The sequence below is a fragment of the Symphalangus syndactylus genome, chromosome 3 (assembly GCF_028878055.3).
Source record: "Symphalangus syndactylus isolate Jambi chromosome 3, NHGRI_mSymSyn1-v2.1_pri, whole genome shotgun sequence".
In the NCBI taxonomy this organism is placed as follows: Eukaryota; Metazoa; Chordata; class Mammalia; order Primates; family Hylobatidae; genus Symphalangus; species Symphalangus syndactylus.
The window spans coordinates 147,938,028-147,956,963 of record NC_072425.2 but is presented as its reverse complement, the minus strand read 5'-3'; the positions used below and the strand labels follow the sequence as shown (position 1 = coordinate 147,956,963).

Here is an 18,936-nt window from a genome sequence, read left to right as displayed (position 1 = left end):
AGTGAAGTCAAATTTGCTAAAGCCAGAAACAATCCGACATAGAGCATATTCCAAAGCAAATATATTACAGGATTATCTGAAAGGACACCTCTCTCTCTGCTTTCCTTTCCTATGTTTTTGGGGAGGATAAGGCGAGAAGAGATAGAGGTGAATAGAAACCTTCAACCTTGAAGACTCAGCATAAAGGCACCTTTTCTGTGAGCTTCTCCTTAACCATTGCAACCCACAGTGATCTTTTCTTCCCCTGAATTCCTATAATATTTTGTATTTTACTCTCTCGCACGCTGACTGGCATTATTAGATAGCCAATCACGTACAAAGCGCTGGCCTCCCCACTTAGCAGGAGGTCCTGGAGGACAAGGTCTGCTTCTGTTTGTCCACCCTGCCTCTCACATTGAAGATAGCAGATGCTCAAAATATTTGCCTGTTTGTGTAATGCCACCAGCAAATAACCCTCAACCACAAATTTGATTTTGTGATACAGTATATGAAATGTAAAACATAAATCTATCTCTGTATTGTTTTATGCCTTACATTCTGCAATTTCTGACAACAAATGAGGTAGGCTGTGTACTGGGGACGCGGGGTACAGGCTCTAGGGGAAAACGGGTAAATGTTAAGACACATCAGGCCAATGAAACTAAAATAAACCGGATTATTGACAGCGTGCCTAAGCAGTAACGGACAGGCTTCATTTAATAACCAGAACTAGGACGCGTTTTAAGCGTCTGGAAGTCTGGGTCTTAGCGGTGATTGCTGCGGCGGCTCTGTTTTGTGGCACTTCGGGAATCTGCGCCAGCTCTTGGCGAGCACGCGCCCCGTGCGCGCTCAAGCGCAGGCTCCGAGACCACCGCGCGCAGGTGGCGTCAGGGCGGCTCCTCGCCAGCAGAGGGCGCGGGGCAGCGCCGCTCCTCGCAGCGCGCGCGGCCGCTCTCCCAGCATGCCTCGCTCCCGTCGACGTCGACCCGGAAGCTGTCGCCGGCGGCCGGCCGGCGGTCAGCCTTAACACAGGCCCGGCTGCGGAGCGCAGTCGCCCAGGTTTGCGGCGGCAGCGGGCCGAGGATCCCGGAGAGGACCCCGATGAGGCCACTTCAGGTCGGGGCTGAGTGTGGGCGCGCGGTTCCCGGCGGCGTGTGACCCAGTCTCCGCCGGCCGCTGCCCTCTGCGTGTGTGAGTGTCCGTGGGCCCCAGGGCCCTGCAGCGCCGGCCCCGAGGCCGCGAAGAGGCCTTCCGCCTGGGGCAGTATGAAGGCCGCAGAGTTTTCCTCCAAAGCCACACCTCGGCTGGAAGGGGCGAGTTCGAGGGCCCTGTTAGTGGTAGTCATGGGGAGACGCGGAGCTGCAGCTGTCGCTTTGCAGTGCCTGTAGGACTTTGAGGTCCCGGAGCCCCGGTTCCCTGAACAGCACCCAGATCGCCCCATATCTGAGACACAGTTCACGCCCCCCTTCCCTAACTCTGAAGTAAAATCTTGAGGGCTGACATCTGGGGAAGCCACCTTGTCTGTTCAGCCATGAAGACAGAAACAGTGCCACCGTTCCAGGAAACTCCAGCTGGATCCAGCTGTCACCTCAATAACCTGTTGAGTAGCCGGAAGCTGATGGCTGTGGGGGTCTTGCTTGGCTGGCTCCTGGTCATACATCTTCTGGTCAACGTGTGGCTGCTGTGCCTTCTGTCCGCATTGCTAGTGGTGCTGGGAGGATGGCTGGGCTCCAGCATTGCTGGAGCGGCTTCAGGTCGAGTGCACCTGGAACGCTTCATCCCATTGGCCACCTGCCCTCCATGCCCTGAGGCAGAAAGGCAGCTGGAACAGGAGATCAACCGCACCATCCAGATGATTATTCGAGATTTTGTGTTATCCTGGTACCGTTCCGTGAGCCAGGAGCCAGCCTTTGAGGAGGAAATGGAGGCAGCCATGAAAGGGTTGGTCCAGGAGCTTCGGAGAAGGATGAGCATGATGGACAGTCATGCTCTTGCCCAGAGTGTTCTGACTCTCTGCGGTTGTCACCTGCAGAGCTACATTCAGGCAAAGGAGGCCACTGCAGGGAAGAATGGTCCAGTTGAGCCTTCCCACCTCTGGGAGGCTTACTGCCGGGCTACTGCCCCACATCCTGCTGTGCACAGCCCCAGTGCTGAAGTCATCTATACACGTGGCGTTGTGAATTTGTTGCTTCAAGGGCTGGTGCCCAAGCCCCACTTGGAGACTCGTACCGGACGCCATGTAGTGGTCGAACTCATCACATGCAATGTAATCTTACCACTGATCAGCAGGCTGTCAGATCCTGACTGGATCCACCTTGTACTCGTGGGTATCTTTTCCAAGGCCAGAGATCCAGCACCCTGCCCAGCCAGTGCCCCCGAACAGCCCTCAGTGCCCACATCTCTGCCACTGATTGCTGAGGTAGAGCAGCTTGCAGAAGGGAGAGCTTCTCCAGTAGCAGCCCCAGTGTTCCTAAGTTACAGTGAGCCAGAGGGTCCTGCAGGCCCCTCTCCAGAGGTTGAAGAAGGCCACGAAGCTGTAGAGGGAGATTTGGGTGGGATGTGTGAAGAAAGAAAAGTAGGAAACAACTCATCTCATTTCCTACAGCCAAATCTTCGAGGCCCCCTGTTCTTATGTGAAGACTCAGAGCTGGAGTCTCCGCTGTCTGAACTGGGCAAAGAAACCATCATGCTCATGACCCCAGGCAACTTTCTCTCCGACAGAATTCAGGATGTCCTGTGTGCCCTAGAGGGTTCCCAGGCTCTGGAACCCAAAGATGGTGAGGCATCTGAAGGAGCAGAAGCTGAGGAGGGTCCAGGGACAGAAACAGAGACAGGCCTGCTGGTCTCCACACTCAATTCCTGCCCAGAGATCTACATTGACACAGCAGACAAGGAGATAGAACAAGGAGATGTTACCGCCTCTGTTACAGCTTTGCTGGAGGGGCCAGAAAAGACCTGCCCCTCACGGCCCTCATGCTTAGAGAAGGATCTCACCAATGATGTGAGCTCCCTTGATCCTACTCTGCCACCAGTTCTGCTTTCCTCCTCTCCACCTGGTCCTCTCAACTCAGCCACCTTCAGCTTTGAGCCCCTAAGCAGTCCCGATGGTCCAGTTATCATCCAGAACCTTCGTATCACTGGCACCATTACAGCCCGAGAGCACAGTGGCACCGGATTCCACCCATACACACTCTATACTGTGAAGGTAACAGGATTAAAGCTGTGGGTGCTCACCCGGGCTAGGAATGGGTTTGGAAAGCAGTCAGTGAAGCAAATGTTCTCAGGGGAGAGATGCTGTTAGTTTGAAGTGTTTCAATAGGCATCTATCTCTGTGAATGGTCTGAAGCTAATCTGTAAGGCAAAGTAGCGTTTATCCTGTACTCACACAAACAATCCTGGAACCTCAGGGCTGCTAGAATGCTGAGGGTTATATTTTCAGTGGTTCCCAAACTTGACTGCACCTCAAAATCACTTGAGCTGCCTTTCAGATATACAGATTCTGACAGACTGATGGATTCTGTATGAGAATTTCTAAGGAGGGGTCCCTGGATTCTCTATTTTATTTGTTTTATATTTCAAATAGAACTCTCTAGATAACATGGAGTCAGCCTGTCCTAAGGCCATCTTGGGGGAATTGCCTCTCTAATCCAACCAACCCTCTTTGTGTTACCTCTTGTCAAGTTGTTCCCAAGTCTGCTTAAACACCTCCAAGAGTCAAAAACTTGCTATCTTCTGAGACAGACATAGGTAAATAACCTACCTTCCTAAAACAAAGTACAAAATATACTAGTATTTTGAAAAAGAAATTAGCAGGGAAGAAGAAGTTTAGAAAGAAAATTCTTGGGCAAGATCCTACCCATTGGATTTTACTTGCCTTCCACTTGAATTTCTCTCATTTGAGTCCAAAAGCTACCACCAGGGACAGCCTGCTTGCTACACTCTTCCGAACTCCCAATCCAAGTAAGAGGGAAAAGGCCTGCCTTGATCTGCTCAACACAGGTGCATCATGACAGCATTTTAGAAAGTAACATTATGACATTTTCAAGTAGGACAGAATGGACGTAATTAGAAATGCATATGTGTGAACACACAAACACACACTCCTTATAGGCAAATTGTAGAAGTACAGCTGTCAGGTCATAAAATAGTTGAGACTAGCCTCAAAGGACTGGTATAACTTTGTTAGCATTTTCCTGCCTTTTTGTTCTAATTCTGGATGTCCCTATGCCATGCACCTTTCTCACATTTAAGTGTTGGCTTCTGATTATTTCATCTTTTTTTAATGACTATTCCTATACTGACATTAAACAGCAGGTTTTTTCCCTCCTCATTAGCAGAAAAGTTGATGGATAGAATGTTTAAGTTCACAGTTTTTCTCCCATTATTCTTTTTTGTTGTTGGCTAGATTTTGACATCTGCTACTACTTCAATTAAGCATTAGAAAAGAGTAAAGTAAAAAATGAGAACAAAATAATATAGCCAATTATGAGTAATTTGAAATTGGGTTTAGATTTTTATATGGACATATAACTGATTTTAAATTGTATAACAATATTATTATACTTTGATAGTAAATAGTTTTCAGTTTATGTGATGGAAGTAACCTTAACGGTGTTGAAAATTGGCCCTCGAGGAGCAGCGTATTCCACAGAAAGCCTCATAGTTCCAAATGCTCCAGGCTTGAGAGCCCCACCCTGAATGCCACCTGTCGCTCTTACCTGGTCTTTCCTTCTCAGTGCTTTTCTGAGGGACTGCTTTGCTCACATCAGCTCATAATGAATACCCTATCTGTCTCCAAAAAATTGTAAAGCACCAGCCACAAGTCCCACCAACAAGGAGGTAGTTTTTTCCATCTCTTGCCCACAGTATACCTCAACCAAAAAATAATAACCTGTTCCTAATGAGAAGGCGCACGTATATACTTCTTCCACAATGTTTCGTTGTATCTTAACTACCCTGTCAAGAAGTGTGCTCCCATGCTGAGTTGCAGATTCCATGCTATCCGTGGTATTCACTCTTTGGGGAACATGAGGTATAAGTCGTCTTTGCCACATACCAGCCCTGCCCTCTAAGCTTAGGAAGACAGTGGACTTTGACCCCTTATCACATCTCCAATTTTCATGTGACTTCTGTGATATAGATGATACATACTTAGGTACTTAGGAAAAATTCAGTTTGGCTCTAAGAATAACAATTAGGAAAATTAATCTGCCTGAAACAAAACAAATACCCTTTTATTTATTGCAGATAAACATGATTTTTATCTGCTGTTTGGATTAATTGTTCTTCCCTTAACTAATATAAATAATCACAGGAGAGTATAATGGAAAAATGGTTTTCCTGTTATAATGTTTAGCCCTGTAATTTAAAGGTGATAGAGGCAGTATCATTTTTATGGATGTTATGCCTTCTATTCAAATACTCATTTGAAAAATAGTTATGTAGCCATTTTTATAAGTAAAGAAAGTATCTGGGAGAGGCAGCTTTCAGATGAAAGTAGTAGTGTAGAGGAGTGAAACTCATTTCTGACTTTCTGAGCAATTAGATATAGGAGGTTCTGGAAGAGAATAGGAACATACTCCCTCCCTTTGTTCTTAGTTTCATACTCTTGCTATGTGGCCATTGACCAAGTAGTAAAGCCAGAATAGAATATGCTGAAACCCAGCTGATTCAGTCAATCAATTTGTTCATTGAACAGTACGAGACAGCCCTTGATGGTGAAAACAGCAGCGGCCTGCAGCAGCTGGCCTACCACACTGTGAATCGCCGCTATCGGGAGTTCTTGAATCTGCAGACCCGTCTGGAGGAGAAACCAGATCTACGAAAGTTCATCAAAAGTCAGGAGTTTCCCCAACCCCAACTGCCCGCTTGCTTCCCACGTCGAGCCACCCTGATTGGCCTGTTGGTTTATGGGAGGGATCAGGGAGGAGAATGCCATTTCAAGGTTCCCTGCTCCCTGGGTTTGCTTCAGGAGTTTTGAAATTTAGTGCTGGACAGCAGCAATCACATTCTTTCAGAAGTAGTCCTTTACTGCCAACTGCTTTGTTCTGGAGCCTCATCTAGTTTAAGATTAAAAAATAAGTGTTCATATTTCCACCTGTGCCTGTAAGTTAGTGTGAGGAGTTAAATTAACTTTTCCAGATTCATAGATTGGTGGTTTTTAAATATTAAAATATTACACAGAAGTTGTTGCTACCTACTTTCCTTTCACACCCAGATCTTTTGTGTGCTGTTTGACAACTCTCAGGCATGGGGGACTTTTTTTTTTTGAGATGGAGTTTCACTCTGTCGCCCAGGCTGGAGTGCAATGGCGTGATCTCGGCTCACTGCAACCTCCGCCTCCCAGGTTCAGGCCATTCTCCTGCCTCAGCCTCCAGAGTAGCTAGGATTACAGGCACCCGCCACCACGCCTGGCTAATTTTTGTATTTTTAGTAGAGATGGGGTTTCACCATGTTGGTCAGGCTGGTCTTGAACTCCTGACCTCAAGCAATCCACCCATCTCAGCCTCCTAAAGTGCTGGGATTACAGACATGAGCTACCACGCCCGGCCAAATTTTTTTTAATGTAATAAAATTTCACTCTTAAGAATTAGTAACTGATTACTTTGTTTTTTTAAAAATGGTGATGATTACCCAAATAAACAGTTTAATAAGTTTGGACATAAATTATGTATTTTCTTTCTTAACACAATAGCTAATACTGAGCCAAGCTTGAAAATACATGCCAGGTTCTCTCCTAAGCACTGTACACGTGTTCGCTCTTTTAATGCTCCCATCAGCCTATGAGATAGGTGCCCTCATTATCCTCATCTTATAGAAGAGACATAGAATCAGAAAGATAACACAAATGGCCTAAGATCATTATTATAGTAGGGATTGAGCCCAAATTTAAACTTGGGTCTCTGGACTTTAGAGCCCTCTCTTATAACAATTTCGTGTTGTATGGATCATATGTATATTTGGAAGTCCTCAAATTGTTTTTTTTAATCCAAGGAAATATATTCAATAGTTCTGTTTTCTTTATATGTTTTATATGGAATAGCTCTCTGTGAATGTGAAATGAGTGACTATTTTGATTTTTTTTTTTTTGAAGATGTGAAGGGTCCTAAAAAGCTCTTTCCAGATCTTCCATTTGGAAACATGGACAGTGACAGAGTAGAAGCCCGTAAGAGCCTCCTAGAATCATTCCTAAAGGTCAGCATCCTTCTCTTTTGGCCTTGTTCTCATTTTAACCTGGGTGTCTAACCCCAGAACACCCAAGCCAAGGTGGAGAGATTTGGGGACTGGAATTTCTCTTTAAAATTTGTGTGTGTGTTTTCCTTTTGCAGCAACTCTGTGCCATTCCGGAGATCGCTAACAGTGAGGAGGTGCAGGAGTTCCTTGCTCTGAACACAGATGCTCGTATTGCCTTTGTCAAGAAACCATTTATGGTCTCTAGAATAGACAAGGTACCAGCAGGGCCACTGTGCTCAGCTTTAGTTTTGATCTATAAATGGGGAGGATTCATCAGAATGGAGGCAGTGCTTGAAAAATAAGAGCAATAGGGTGTGGGAAGGGGTAGCACAGAGGCATCAATAGAACATGGACTTAAATTGTCAAGACCTGTTGCCAAATATTGGTTGAATCATCAGCTTGTTGAATCATCAGCTTGCTGAATCACAGGGAACAGCTGCTGGGAAACAGGACCCCAACACTCTTAAGTATACACATATCTCCTGGGGGTATTATTATATTGTTGCGCTGTTGGAGGCATGTAAAGATTGATCTGTGTCTTCACAGATAGCTGGCATGAAGGGTGGTCTTTCAGAAGGTAAAGTTCATTTCCAGTGTTGGGTCACCCAGGAAAAAGAGCCTAAGACAGGACCTGAGGCTGGATTTAGAGTGGTGTCATGGTTCTCCGCTAGAGAACAGAGTATGGAGAGAATTCTATCTTTTTCAAGAGGTTATCTCAGCACCTATGGAGATGGTGGAAGAAGGACATTTGTGTAATATGTCAGAGCTTGTAAGCAGTGATTACCAACTGATATGAGCATCTCTGGGGCAGAAGTCTGAGGCTTATGTTTATCAAAAGTGATGTGTGTTTTATAGGGTTGGTAAACACTGACTCATTGGTGGAAGAGGAGCCTCCCTCTTCTCATCTAGGCTTGGAGCAACAAATAAAATAGAATTTCATGTAGTAGGTGTTAGGGGATATCCACTGCTATGGAAAAAACTACAAACTAAAAAGGGATCAACTGGGTAAATGCCTAGAGTTCCATGCAGATATCATTCATCCATTATTTCCACATCTACTTACTGGATTCCTGTTTTGAGCCAGGCACTCTACTAGTTGCTATTCATACATCAGTGAATGAGACAGATGAGGACCTCCCCACCCTCACAGACTACAGTTCTGTGATCCTGGAGAACAAGTTGTATTTTCTAAGCTGCATTATCTAAGTTCATGCATCCTCAGTGTTCTTTCCCTGGTTTGTTCTCCCCCAGTCTTTACTGTAGTCTGCTGACCACTCTCTTCAGCCTTGTCTTGGCTATGCTAGCTTACTCCTTATGGAGGAATACCACAAGAATAAGTCAAAGAAGGCATGGTGCTCTGAGCCAGGAGTGTTAATTAGCAAGAAGCACCAGAGGAAGAGTAAATGTTTCATTCTGTTTCTTTGATAGTTTAAGGTTTTGTTTGTACATTGTCCTTTTTAGCAAATATCTGTATGTCATTTTGCCATTCTGAAGAAATAGAGGTTATTCTTAATCTTCTGTGAGGATTATTTTATTTGGTCTTTATGAGTAGATAAGTTATAACAACTCAACTCCAGATATCTTAGTTTTGACCTGAGTGATTTTTGTTATTCTTTCTGTACCTAAAGAATAGAAATTGTTTGAATTGACTAGAAAAACTGATTGTTTGCTCTGTGTAAGTTACTCTAAGCCTGTTAATATTACCTGTGCCCCTAAACTGTATTTTTATTTTTGATCATCTTCTTCACTCTTCCTTTCTCTTTATACGCCTACTTATGTACTTCCACTGATGCACATCTTGATGAAGGTGTTATTGATTTGGAAACTAGAAATGACTTTTTTACATAAAAAGGAAGAAATTGAAAAATACCTCACCAGCCTGCAGAACTCTTAGGTTTTTATTTCTCTCACTATTGGTTTTGGCTTCTTTTCCCATGGCATTGTTTGTTTTACTCCTCAAGGAAAAAGATTTTTATGGCCATGGAAAAAAGGAAAGATAGTTGTCACTAAGTCATTAGCTGGTATTCGACCTTCCTACTGGATAAGGCTTTGCTAGATAGCCCGGCCCCTCTCCTCGTCCTGTTGCGTAAAGTGCTGTGAGGCAACTACTCGCTTGGCGGTTTCCATCTGTGGATGTGGATGGACTGACCCTGCACCTCTGACCCCTACAGATGGTGGTGAGTGCCATTGTGGACACCTTGAAGACAGCGTTTCCTCGTTCTGAACCCCAGAGCCCCACAGAGGAGCTGAGTGAGGCCGAGACCGAAAGCAAGTCCCAGACAGAAGGCAAGAAGGCTAGCAAGTGAGAAGCGCTCAGTTACCCAGGGACCTTTCCCCAGTTCTCAAATTGATCCCCAGTCCTCAGCCAACGCTCACCTCTCTCTTGAGCCAATTCTCAAGCCCTAGAGGAGAGGAGTGGAGGTGGGTTAGACATACCAGTTTTTAGGCAAAGCTAGACCCCAAGCTCCTCAGTGCTCCACCCGGGGGAGCCTGCGGTGCTGCAGAGGCAGCACTGCTGAATGTTTGGTTTTGCCATGGGAACCTGGGACCCAACTGACCAGGGATGTTTGACTAGGAGGAATATTCTCTTTTGACTAGGATATTCCCTTTTCTCTTTTCCTGGAAAATTGAGATGTTTCTTTCCTACTAAGAATTAAGGCTTATAACTGATCTCTGTTTGCCATCATTTCTGGAAATCTTGGCTCAGAAGTTGCATATATTAGCAATAAACAGGAAAGGGCTAGAATGGAAACCTGCAGGGCCTATTTTAGTAACTGGTTGACTACTGCTACTCTCTCCTTCACTAGGGCCCAAGCTGTTCCCTGGCAGCATTCAAAGCCAACATGTGGCAAGCAAGGGTACCACATGTACCCTTACTGGAAATTTCATCTATATCTGAGTCCTTATGAAGAAAGAGAGAGCATCTGTGTGTGTGTGTGTGTATGTGACTCTCTGTGCTTATGTTTCGTGGGCCAGCAATAACAGACTCACAGCACCTAACCTTTTCTTAACTGGACCCATGTATTGAAGGATGACCATGATACATGTGCTTATGAGTCTCTGTCCCTTGAAACATTGATGTTATCACTTGCAGTTCCTTCTCTGGTTTTATTTGGAACACAAGGGGAATAAATGGATGTCCAAAAAGGATACACCATGAATAGCAATAATAAAAACTTGCTCTATGCCACCTGTCTGTTTAATCTTCAGCAAATTTTTAGTGAGTGCCTAGTATATGTTAGCTAATCTATCCTGCAGGAATATAACCATAATTCATACTGATGCCAGTTTTACTTAGCAGAAGCCATTTCACAAGCGCACTGCAGACATAACTTAGTGTATGGGTTACATTATTTATTAAGAATTGCCAGAATATACATTGTTTGGGGGATTGCAGGGCAGAGTCTTTCCTGGCAGCTCTGACCACAGTAAGCTCCCCAGAATAAGTATGGATATACTTGTTGTGATTTATTATCAATACTTGCCAGCCCTTAGCGTGGGGCTCAAGGCCATACATTACATCCTGTTTCTGCTCTTCGTTTCTGTACCAGGTCCAGGCTGAGGTTTTCATCCAGTAAAATTTCTCCAACACTAAGTGTGACTGAAGCACAAGACAAGATTCTTTATTGTGTCCAGGAAGGCAATGTGGTAAGAACCAAAACCCAGAGAATGTGAGGCAAAAATATCTGAGATGTTGGTCCTGCAGTTACAGGCAGTTGAGATATTCTCTAAAGTCAGAAATGTCCTGCTAAATGACTTAATCAGCATTTGGATCTCCAACTTTTATGCTAAAAGTATTTTCTCTAAGTGGTTTGGAATTCCTACCAGTTCTGGGTTGGCAGGTTGGCTTCTCAACCATGGTGGGTTTTGGATAATGGATGACAAGATAAGAAAGAAAGCTAGTTCCTGAAAAAAAAAATGGATGACCAAAAATGTGTGCAGAAATGATAATCCCAGGGAAGGCTGTTTTACTTGCAACTTGGGTAAAAAATAAAATCTTTCCTAAAGTAGTCATGGCATCAGTTGGGTTTTATACCCAAGGTACTTCTGCAGGGGAGAGGCAGGGAAACCTAGAGTGCTGCATTTGCTCCCCTACTGTAAGCATTCCATATGTGATATGCCACTGGCTATTTCTTAGGAGTCTGAGACTCTATCCATGTCTGGGATGGAATCTTTTATTGAAAAACAGACAAAGTTACTGGAAATGCAGCCAACAAAAGCCCCAGAAAAAGATCCTGAACAACCTCCCAAAGGACGTGTGGACAGTTGCGTGTCAGATGCAGCTGTGCCAGCCCAAGTCCCCAGCAACAGCGATCCAGGTGAGTGGCGAGGTCTCTGCTCCCGTGGAGAAGGGAGCCAGGGTGGCATCCACTTGGGACTTGGGATAATATGAGTTTGTAACTTTGGTTTCTGTTCCATTCAGCTGAGCATGCCATGTGTTGAACTCCGGTGTTGGAGGTGCTGTGTTGGGGCACAGAGATGAGTAGGACATAGTTGCCACAGCGGAATCAAGCAGCAGAACAGGGCACAAACACAGGGAGTTCTAATCCAGCAGGACAAGATCATGCTGTTAATATTGATAGCTCATTGAACTTATTTTTGGCATGCTTTGGCAAATCAGACTCTTGCAATTCTTTAGAAACTTTCTTCCCTTAGTGTCTCAGTTTCCTGGTTTCCTTCATGCCTTTCTTGTGGCTTCTTAGTCCACTCTGTTGGCTCCATGATCCACCTGCCAGAGCTTGATTTTTGGCTCGCTGTTCTTATGCTACGCACTCTTCCAGGGTGACCCCAGCTGTACTGTTGGCTTCAGCTCTAACACGTGTATGGTGATGCCTTAAATATTGAATATTGTGTATCTTCACTTGGATATACCATAGGGCAACTGAAATGTAACGTGTTCAAGATGGAAATTGTCTTTTTTCCCCAGATCTATTATTTTTATCTTTATTTACTGCCATGGCAGATGATACCACCTAGTTACCCAACATAAAGTAGGGAGGGAGAAGAGGTAAAAGCTCTACTTCCTCCTTATATGCATTGGAGGCAGAGCAATTTTGCCTTCCAGGAGAAGAAGAGCAGATATGTACTCCATAGAAGAAAAATTCAAAGCCCTAGATATTAATCAGTATGTTTACTGAACAAGAACTTAAAATAAGTATATCAGTTCCATAAAGATAAAGCCCTCTGTTGAGAATAAAAGATCACAAAATCTTAGATTCAAAACTGGGGAAAAAGCTGATTTCACTATTCTTTCTGAGGTGCCCATGAACAAATCACCTGACATCTCTTCTGAGGGCCTCAATTTAAGTCTGTGAAAAATGAGGTTGACAGCCCCATCCCTTCACACATATCTCACAGTTGACTAAGTGAAGTGATATGACAGTGAAAGCATCAGAGAACTCTAAGAGACTGTAAAGATGGCAGGGGGCAGGGGCAATGTGGTAAGAATATCATTCTAGGCAAAGTCCAGCCTGTACATGTTGAACATCATATCTCTAGAGGGATGGTTTAGGCCTGAAACCCTTCTTCTATCTCTGAGAGACTCAAAATGCTCATATGATTATAAAAAAAAATCTACCATTTTCTTTAAGAGGACTGACTTGGTGGTACCTTGTTTGCTTTCTTATTTTTCACTGCTGTAACTAATTGTTACCACATGGTGGCAGCTCCAAGCAGATGCTGAACCTGAGGGAATCATACGATTGAGGACTAAGGCTCAGGATGACGCTGTCTCCCAAGGAATGCAATATCCCATCTTTGAGAAGATGATTAGAAATCAAACAACATATCAGCTCCCAATCCTTGCAATACAAACAGAAAAGAAAATATGTATTATATGGGGTTAAGAGGGAAGTATGATTCAGTTCTAGTAGATCTGTCCAAATCAGAAGTCATTCATGTTCAAGGAGAGCTTGGGCAATGTGACCCACAGAATATCCATTTATCCTACCCTAACAAAGTCATTGTTGATATTACTTATAATATTAATCACAGCAGTGGCACCAGATATCTCAGATCCATTCTTTAACATCACATACTTGGAGGCAAATCAGAAGTGACATTGGAACCCCAGGACAGGTTTAAACAACACATGCTTCCTTCCACAAAATACATTTGTTCAGGAAACCTTAGTTTAGCATGGGTATAAGCTCATTTGTGGCCCTTACAGTCTTTGAAACAGGGAAGAATGTAGTAATTGTTATGGCATTTTACCAGAGGTGTGGTGTTCTTCCTAGAACCACGTTATCGCAAAATCAGACTGAACCCTCCTGAATCCTAACCCCACAGCTCTGTGTAATGGAGGTTTTTCAGGAAAATGAATGCCAACTCTTTCCCTACTTCTGCCACGGTGTTTCCATAATGCTTTGTGGGGGCGAGTGGAATGCAAGGTTGGAAAGAGAGGAGGCCTTGCCAGTTACACTTAGTCACTAGTTGTGATTTTATTTGGAACAGAAAGTATTCAGCATCCTGGGGAAATACAGAAGAAATAGTAACTAAGTAGGCAAAATAAGTGCATGTGTGTGTATATATATATAAAATTAGAAGATATATATATATCTTTTAAAAACATAGAAACATTTATTAGGTTACAATATCAGGAACATTAATCAAAATTGTAAAGAAATGCTGAGCCTGTCACTGAACCTTCTAGATATGAGCTAAACATCTTTTGATTTGAGTGTAGAGGGATTGCAAAAATACCAGACGATTGGCAGGAGGTAGAGAGACACAGGTGCCACCCAGTACCTTGAAAGATGTTCCTCAAGTATGGGTCTTTTCTGAGTTACTCTTGATGCCATTTTATCCCTCAGGAACAGAGACAGAGTTAGCTGACACAGCCCTGGATCTGCTCCTCTTGCTACTAACAGAACAGTGGAAATGGCTGTGTACCGAAAACATGCAGAAGTTTCTTCGTCTTATCTTTGGGACCCTAGTTCAAAGGTAAGACTGCTGAATTCTCCCTCACATCAGAATCTCAAATTGCAGGGAAGGGGGATGCAATGCTGAATAGTCTCCAGGAAATCTGCAGCCGTAAGAGAAGATAGATTCTGTGTTACAGGGGTTACAGGGATGAAAAATGCCTTGAGAGTATCAGAAAGCTTTTATTAACTACCTTGTTGTCTACAATTTGAAAGTATCTGGTTCTGTAAGACTTCTGGCATAATGTACTGAGTTGCAGACACTGTGTGTGATCCTAAAATACTTAGCTGAACTTGTCCTCCTCTCAATTTTCCACCCAGTTATATCCTCCAGCCCTGCACCTCTCACTTGGTTATGGTGGACATTTGTCTCAACTGACATTATGTCATTACTGTGATGATAAACAGTGGGAAAGAAAAGCAGAAAACAGATCAGTGCTCTTGAAATAAAGATTGTTTTCTCTGAGAGGGGCATAAATATTCACAGCTGAAGTACTTACTGACACAGGATGGTAAAGAATAGAGGGAAATTTGGATTTGCAAGTTGGCTTTTCTAATCCAGTCTTTGTAATCCTCACACCATTTGATCTCCTGAAAGATTTGTACACAGGTGGTTTTTAGCTGCTGACATTCTAACTATGGAACTGATGTAAGCTTTGCTAACCTGAAGTAGGCCAGAAACAGTCTCTCTGAGCCAGGCAGACACACGTAGTGCTTGGGTTTTGGCTACTCTTGTTTTGAACTCCCTCTTATGAGACATCTTGGCACATCCCAAAGTGAGAGGAAGCCAAATGCTGACCTTCTGTTAGCATGAGGCTCATGCTAACAGGTCACTCAAAAAATACATCCTTATAAAAAAGAATTATGTATCTATTCTTTACCAAGTCGAAAAGTTATTAACAGCAAGCAATTAAATCTCCCTTTTCTAGGTTACATAGGATCAAGGAGGTTTAATAAAATTGAATCATAAAGAGGCCAAGTGAAAGAAGATGATGCACATCTATATTTGCTAAGCGCTTATCTATGCCAGCGCCCAATCTCCATGTACATGTATTTTTTTTATAGTGGTCAAGTGAGGTAGGTAGCCCCATTTTACAGAATGAGAAAATAGAGCTTGGCAAAGTCAACTAACATGCCCAAGGTCATCATTAGTAGCACACTTAGAATTTTAAAACAGATTTGTACAACTTCAAAGCCAGTGTGCTTTTTTCATGTATCTTGTAGCCTTAAGACTGATCTCCAAGTGAAACCTACATATAAAATGCTGACTGGTCTTTGTCCCTTTAAGCTTTTCCCCTTGTTCCTACTCAGTATTCAGCCCTGCCACTAGAGTGCCTTTTTCTGAAAAACAAATCTGAACATATATTCTGCACTTAAAATCTTTCAGCAGTATCCTATTACCTACAAAAGTGGTTTTTCCAATATGTGTCCTAGAGTTCTAGGGTTCTGCAGAAGTGCTTCTGAAGCCAACTTAGAAGCTCAGGGAAAACTGAGTGGACCATGACCCAAGCAAAGAAGTTCCACTTTGATCAGTTTAATATACTGGGGCTCTAGGTAAGGCTTTGTTTGAAAAGGGGCTCCACTCTGTGTAAAATGTGCATTTATTTCTTTATATTAAAATTCCATCTCCTTTCTTACTTGGCATGATCTGGTTTCAGTCTTATTTTTCTCTTTCCACCGTGTAGACGTCCATCATTGCCTGAATATTCTGTGGTCATTTACCCCCAGGCCTTTGCTCATCTTCCTGTATCTGCCTTCGAATGGTCTTTCTCTACCTGTTATTTCCCTGTTCCTTCGCTGTGTTCCTAACTTTTCCTCTTCTTGTCTGCTTGGCCTACTGCAAAACATTTTTCATATATTAAGCATAAAATGTCATTTATTCTGTGAAACCTTCTGTAGCATCTGCTCTCTTTCCCCCAGAATTAAGGAGTCGTCTTCTCTAACTTGTGAAGTTTTGATGATAATACTTATCACAGTGTGTTTATATAAATGATCTGCTTTTCCTACACTAGTGGTTGTCAACTAGGGGATACTTTTGTCCCCCAGGGGACACTTGCCATTATCTGGAGATATTTTTTGTCGTCACAACTGGGTAGGAGATGTGGGATGCCTACTGGCATCTAGTGGGTGTAGGCCAAGGATGCTGCTAAACATCCTGCAGCTACACAGGACAGTCCACCATGCCAAACAACATGAATTATCCTGCCCAAAATATCAGTATTATCAAGCTTGAGAAACCCTGTGTAGACTATTAGTTCTTTAAGGACCGGAACTAGCTTTGTCTCCCCAGCAGCTTATACAGGGCCTGGACATAGTAGGTACTCATTAAATATTTAATAAAGAAATAAACATTTCCCTTCCCAGTACCTTTACACTTGAAAGTATAGTCTCTTTAGTTTTATTCTGTGACCTCTGGATGTCACTAATTAGGCCTTCATTTCTCTTCTTCTTTTTTTGGACTTCCCTTTGCTAATCTTCTAAGTGGTTTAAAAAAACAAAATGAGAAGATCCCAAAACTAGCTAGTATGTGACCATTAATGAGCCCTTCTCCTTGAGGTCATTTACATGACAGATTGGTTTCAAAACACAAGAAATTATTCAGTATGAGGATAAAAGTATAGAAGAGTTAGGAGAAATTCAAAAAAGATTGAGATCCTTATATAAAAGGGGTAGGAAAAAGTTTACCTGAAGTTTGAATAACTCAGAATATTCAAGGGTTTGGGCTAGTCCAGATAAAGGAGAAATACCTATATTCTGGGAGTTAGAGAATGATCACAGAAGAACTATTTCATGTAGCCAGGGCCCTGGGAGATCTAAGGCAGAAAAGTTAAATACGAGGGAAGCAAGTTCCAGGTGCATGGCAAACATGGAAAAGACAGGGCTCATTTTAGAGTTCAGAGCAGAGGCTGTGAGGCTTCTTTTTCATTTTTCATATATTGAGGGTAAAATGTCAATATATGAAATATCAGTGAGATGGGATTTCATTCTGTCGCCCAGGCTGGAGTGCAGTGGCACTGCAATCGTAGTTCTCTGTAACCTCCTGGGCTCAAGCCATCCTCCCACCTCAGCCTCCCAAGTAGCTAGGGCTACAGGCACACACCACCATGCTTGGCTAATTTTTTTAATTCTTTGGTTGAGATGGGGTCTCACCATGTTGCCCAGGCAGGTTCCTCACCTTTCCATTCCTATCCCTGACACTCCCCAACTACAACCACAACTCCAGTTAGCTGGGTAAAGTCTGGTGAATGAAGACTAGCAAAGCCCAAATGTAGCTCATGCCATAAAGGAAATGAGGGAGAGGGCTTACAGCTGAATTTCCCTTGACTTTCTCCTCTTTTCACATTCTGACTTTTTGTTTTTTTGTTTTGTCTTATTCTATTTTATGGAAAAGCATCATTATTGTGATGGGAAAAGTGGGAAAACTCTGAATATATTTGGTGAATTTGAATGAAGCCATTGTGAATATTGTGCAAGAACAGAATTTTGCAGCTAGTTACTTTTGAAAAACTTGTACCTATGGCCTGTTATCTTTGGTTCATTGTACATATTTCCAGGTGAAGATGTTTTATACATGTTCAGTTGTCTCATATCCCTTCCTGTCAACAAGTTCTTATATCTAAGAATCCAACTTTATCCTTAGCCCATTTGGTTTTGTATTGGCAGCAATGAAAATAGGACCACATCTTGTTCGCAGTCTCCTCACCCAAGCTTCCACAGATTCGAATTAGATGAAGAATCTCATATTTCTCTGTTTGAGGCCATTCATGTATCCCTACAAATCATTTTTCCCATCTTTTTAATGACATTTTTGGCCCTCTTCTGCAGTACCTTATAGCTGGTTTCACAGTTTTCCTGAAGCCTCCTTAAGATAGGAAGCTAGAAGTCGTGATATCTAAAGAAAGAACCGGTTCTTCCACCAGAGCTTCCAAAGATCTGGCACTGGGGGCCCATGATCTCATACCTGCAAGCACCCTGTGTATTACAGACGTGGAGCTAACTCATTTTAGCATTCAGAGTGTAAACGTGGATAATCTCATCAGCATCAGCATATTTGCTGTCCAGCAAATGTTTATCGAGAGTTTACTTAGTGCAAATACTATACTGAACACTACATGCACATGCTGTTCAAAAGCCGCAGTTACTTTTGCACCAACCTAATACCATTTAATTCCTCCAAAAGTCCTGCGAAAGTGGTATTATGACCCTCATTTTAAAGACAAGGAAACTAAGAGTTATAAAGAATGTGGGTTATCCGGGAGGCGGAGCTTGCAGTGAGCCGAGATTGCGCCACTGCACTCCAGCCTGGGCGACAGAGCAAGACTCCATCTCAAAAAAAAAAAAAAAAAAAGAATGTGGGTTATCTAGTCAAAATCACAGGGTTAATAAATATCACAAGCAGAATTTGAACCCAGGTTTTTCTGATTTATAGCTGTGATGATTGTCTAAATTTCAGGATCAGATCTTTGCCCTGCAATTCAGCAGGATAAAAGCCAACCCAAAAATCTTTGTCTCCAAGTACTGGAGATTATCAGGCAGTTTGTAGAATCCAAAGTGCATCTCCATAGCTACACACTTGCAGCTAAACTAAGGGCACTGCTGCAGTCTAAAGGCAGCCCATGTTACTGTCCCTGGGACAGTTGCAGGTTTTAATTTTAAAAAGTGGTGTATGCATTGCTACATGGTTCAGCTTTATTTGCTTTGGTAAGCCAATGTGCTAGAAACCTGACACCTCCAGAGCTGCAGCACCTCTCCACTGTACCCCCTGCATCTCCCACAAGAGGCATGATATGAGGTCCCGTTGTCT

At 43.2% G+C, this 18,936-nt stretch overlaps 1 protein-coding gene across 18 annotated transcripts in view; it reads left to right on the top strand.

Annotated features, from left to right (window-relative positions):
* The first annotated feature begins 940 nt into the window (after positions 1–940).
* SNX19 (sorting nexin 19) overlaps positions 941–18,936 on the top strand; it is a 46,327-nt gene continuing 28,331 nt past the window's right edge. For 5 of the 18 annotated variants that reach the window (XR_010119905.1, XR_010119904.1, XM_063635668.1 and 2 more), the window contains exons 1-8: positions 957–3,184; positions 5,678–5,816; positions 7,073–7,173; positions 7,308–7,427; positions 9,384–9,514; positions 10,764–10,860; positions 11,351–11,531; positions 14,025–14,154. Coding sequence is in view for 16 of the 18 variants with exons in the window: in XM_063635668.1 (XP_063491738.1) it covers positions 1,511–3,184; positions 5,678–5,816; positions 7,073–7,173; positions 7,308–7,427; positions 9,384–9,514; positions 10,764–10,860; positions 11,351–11,531; positions 14,025–14,154 (2,573 nt within the window). In the remaining 2 variants the exon portion in view is untranslated. The other 13 variants (XM_055273784.2, XM_055273783.2, XM_063635669.1 and 10 more) reach the window with 11 other exon arrangements.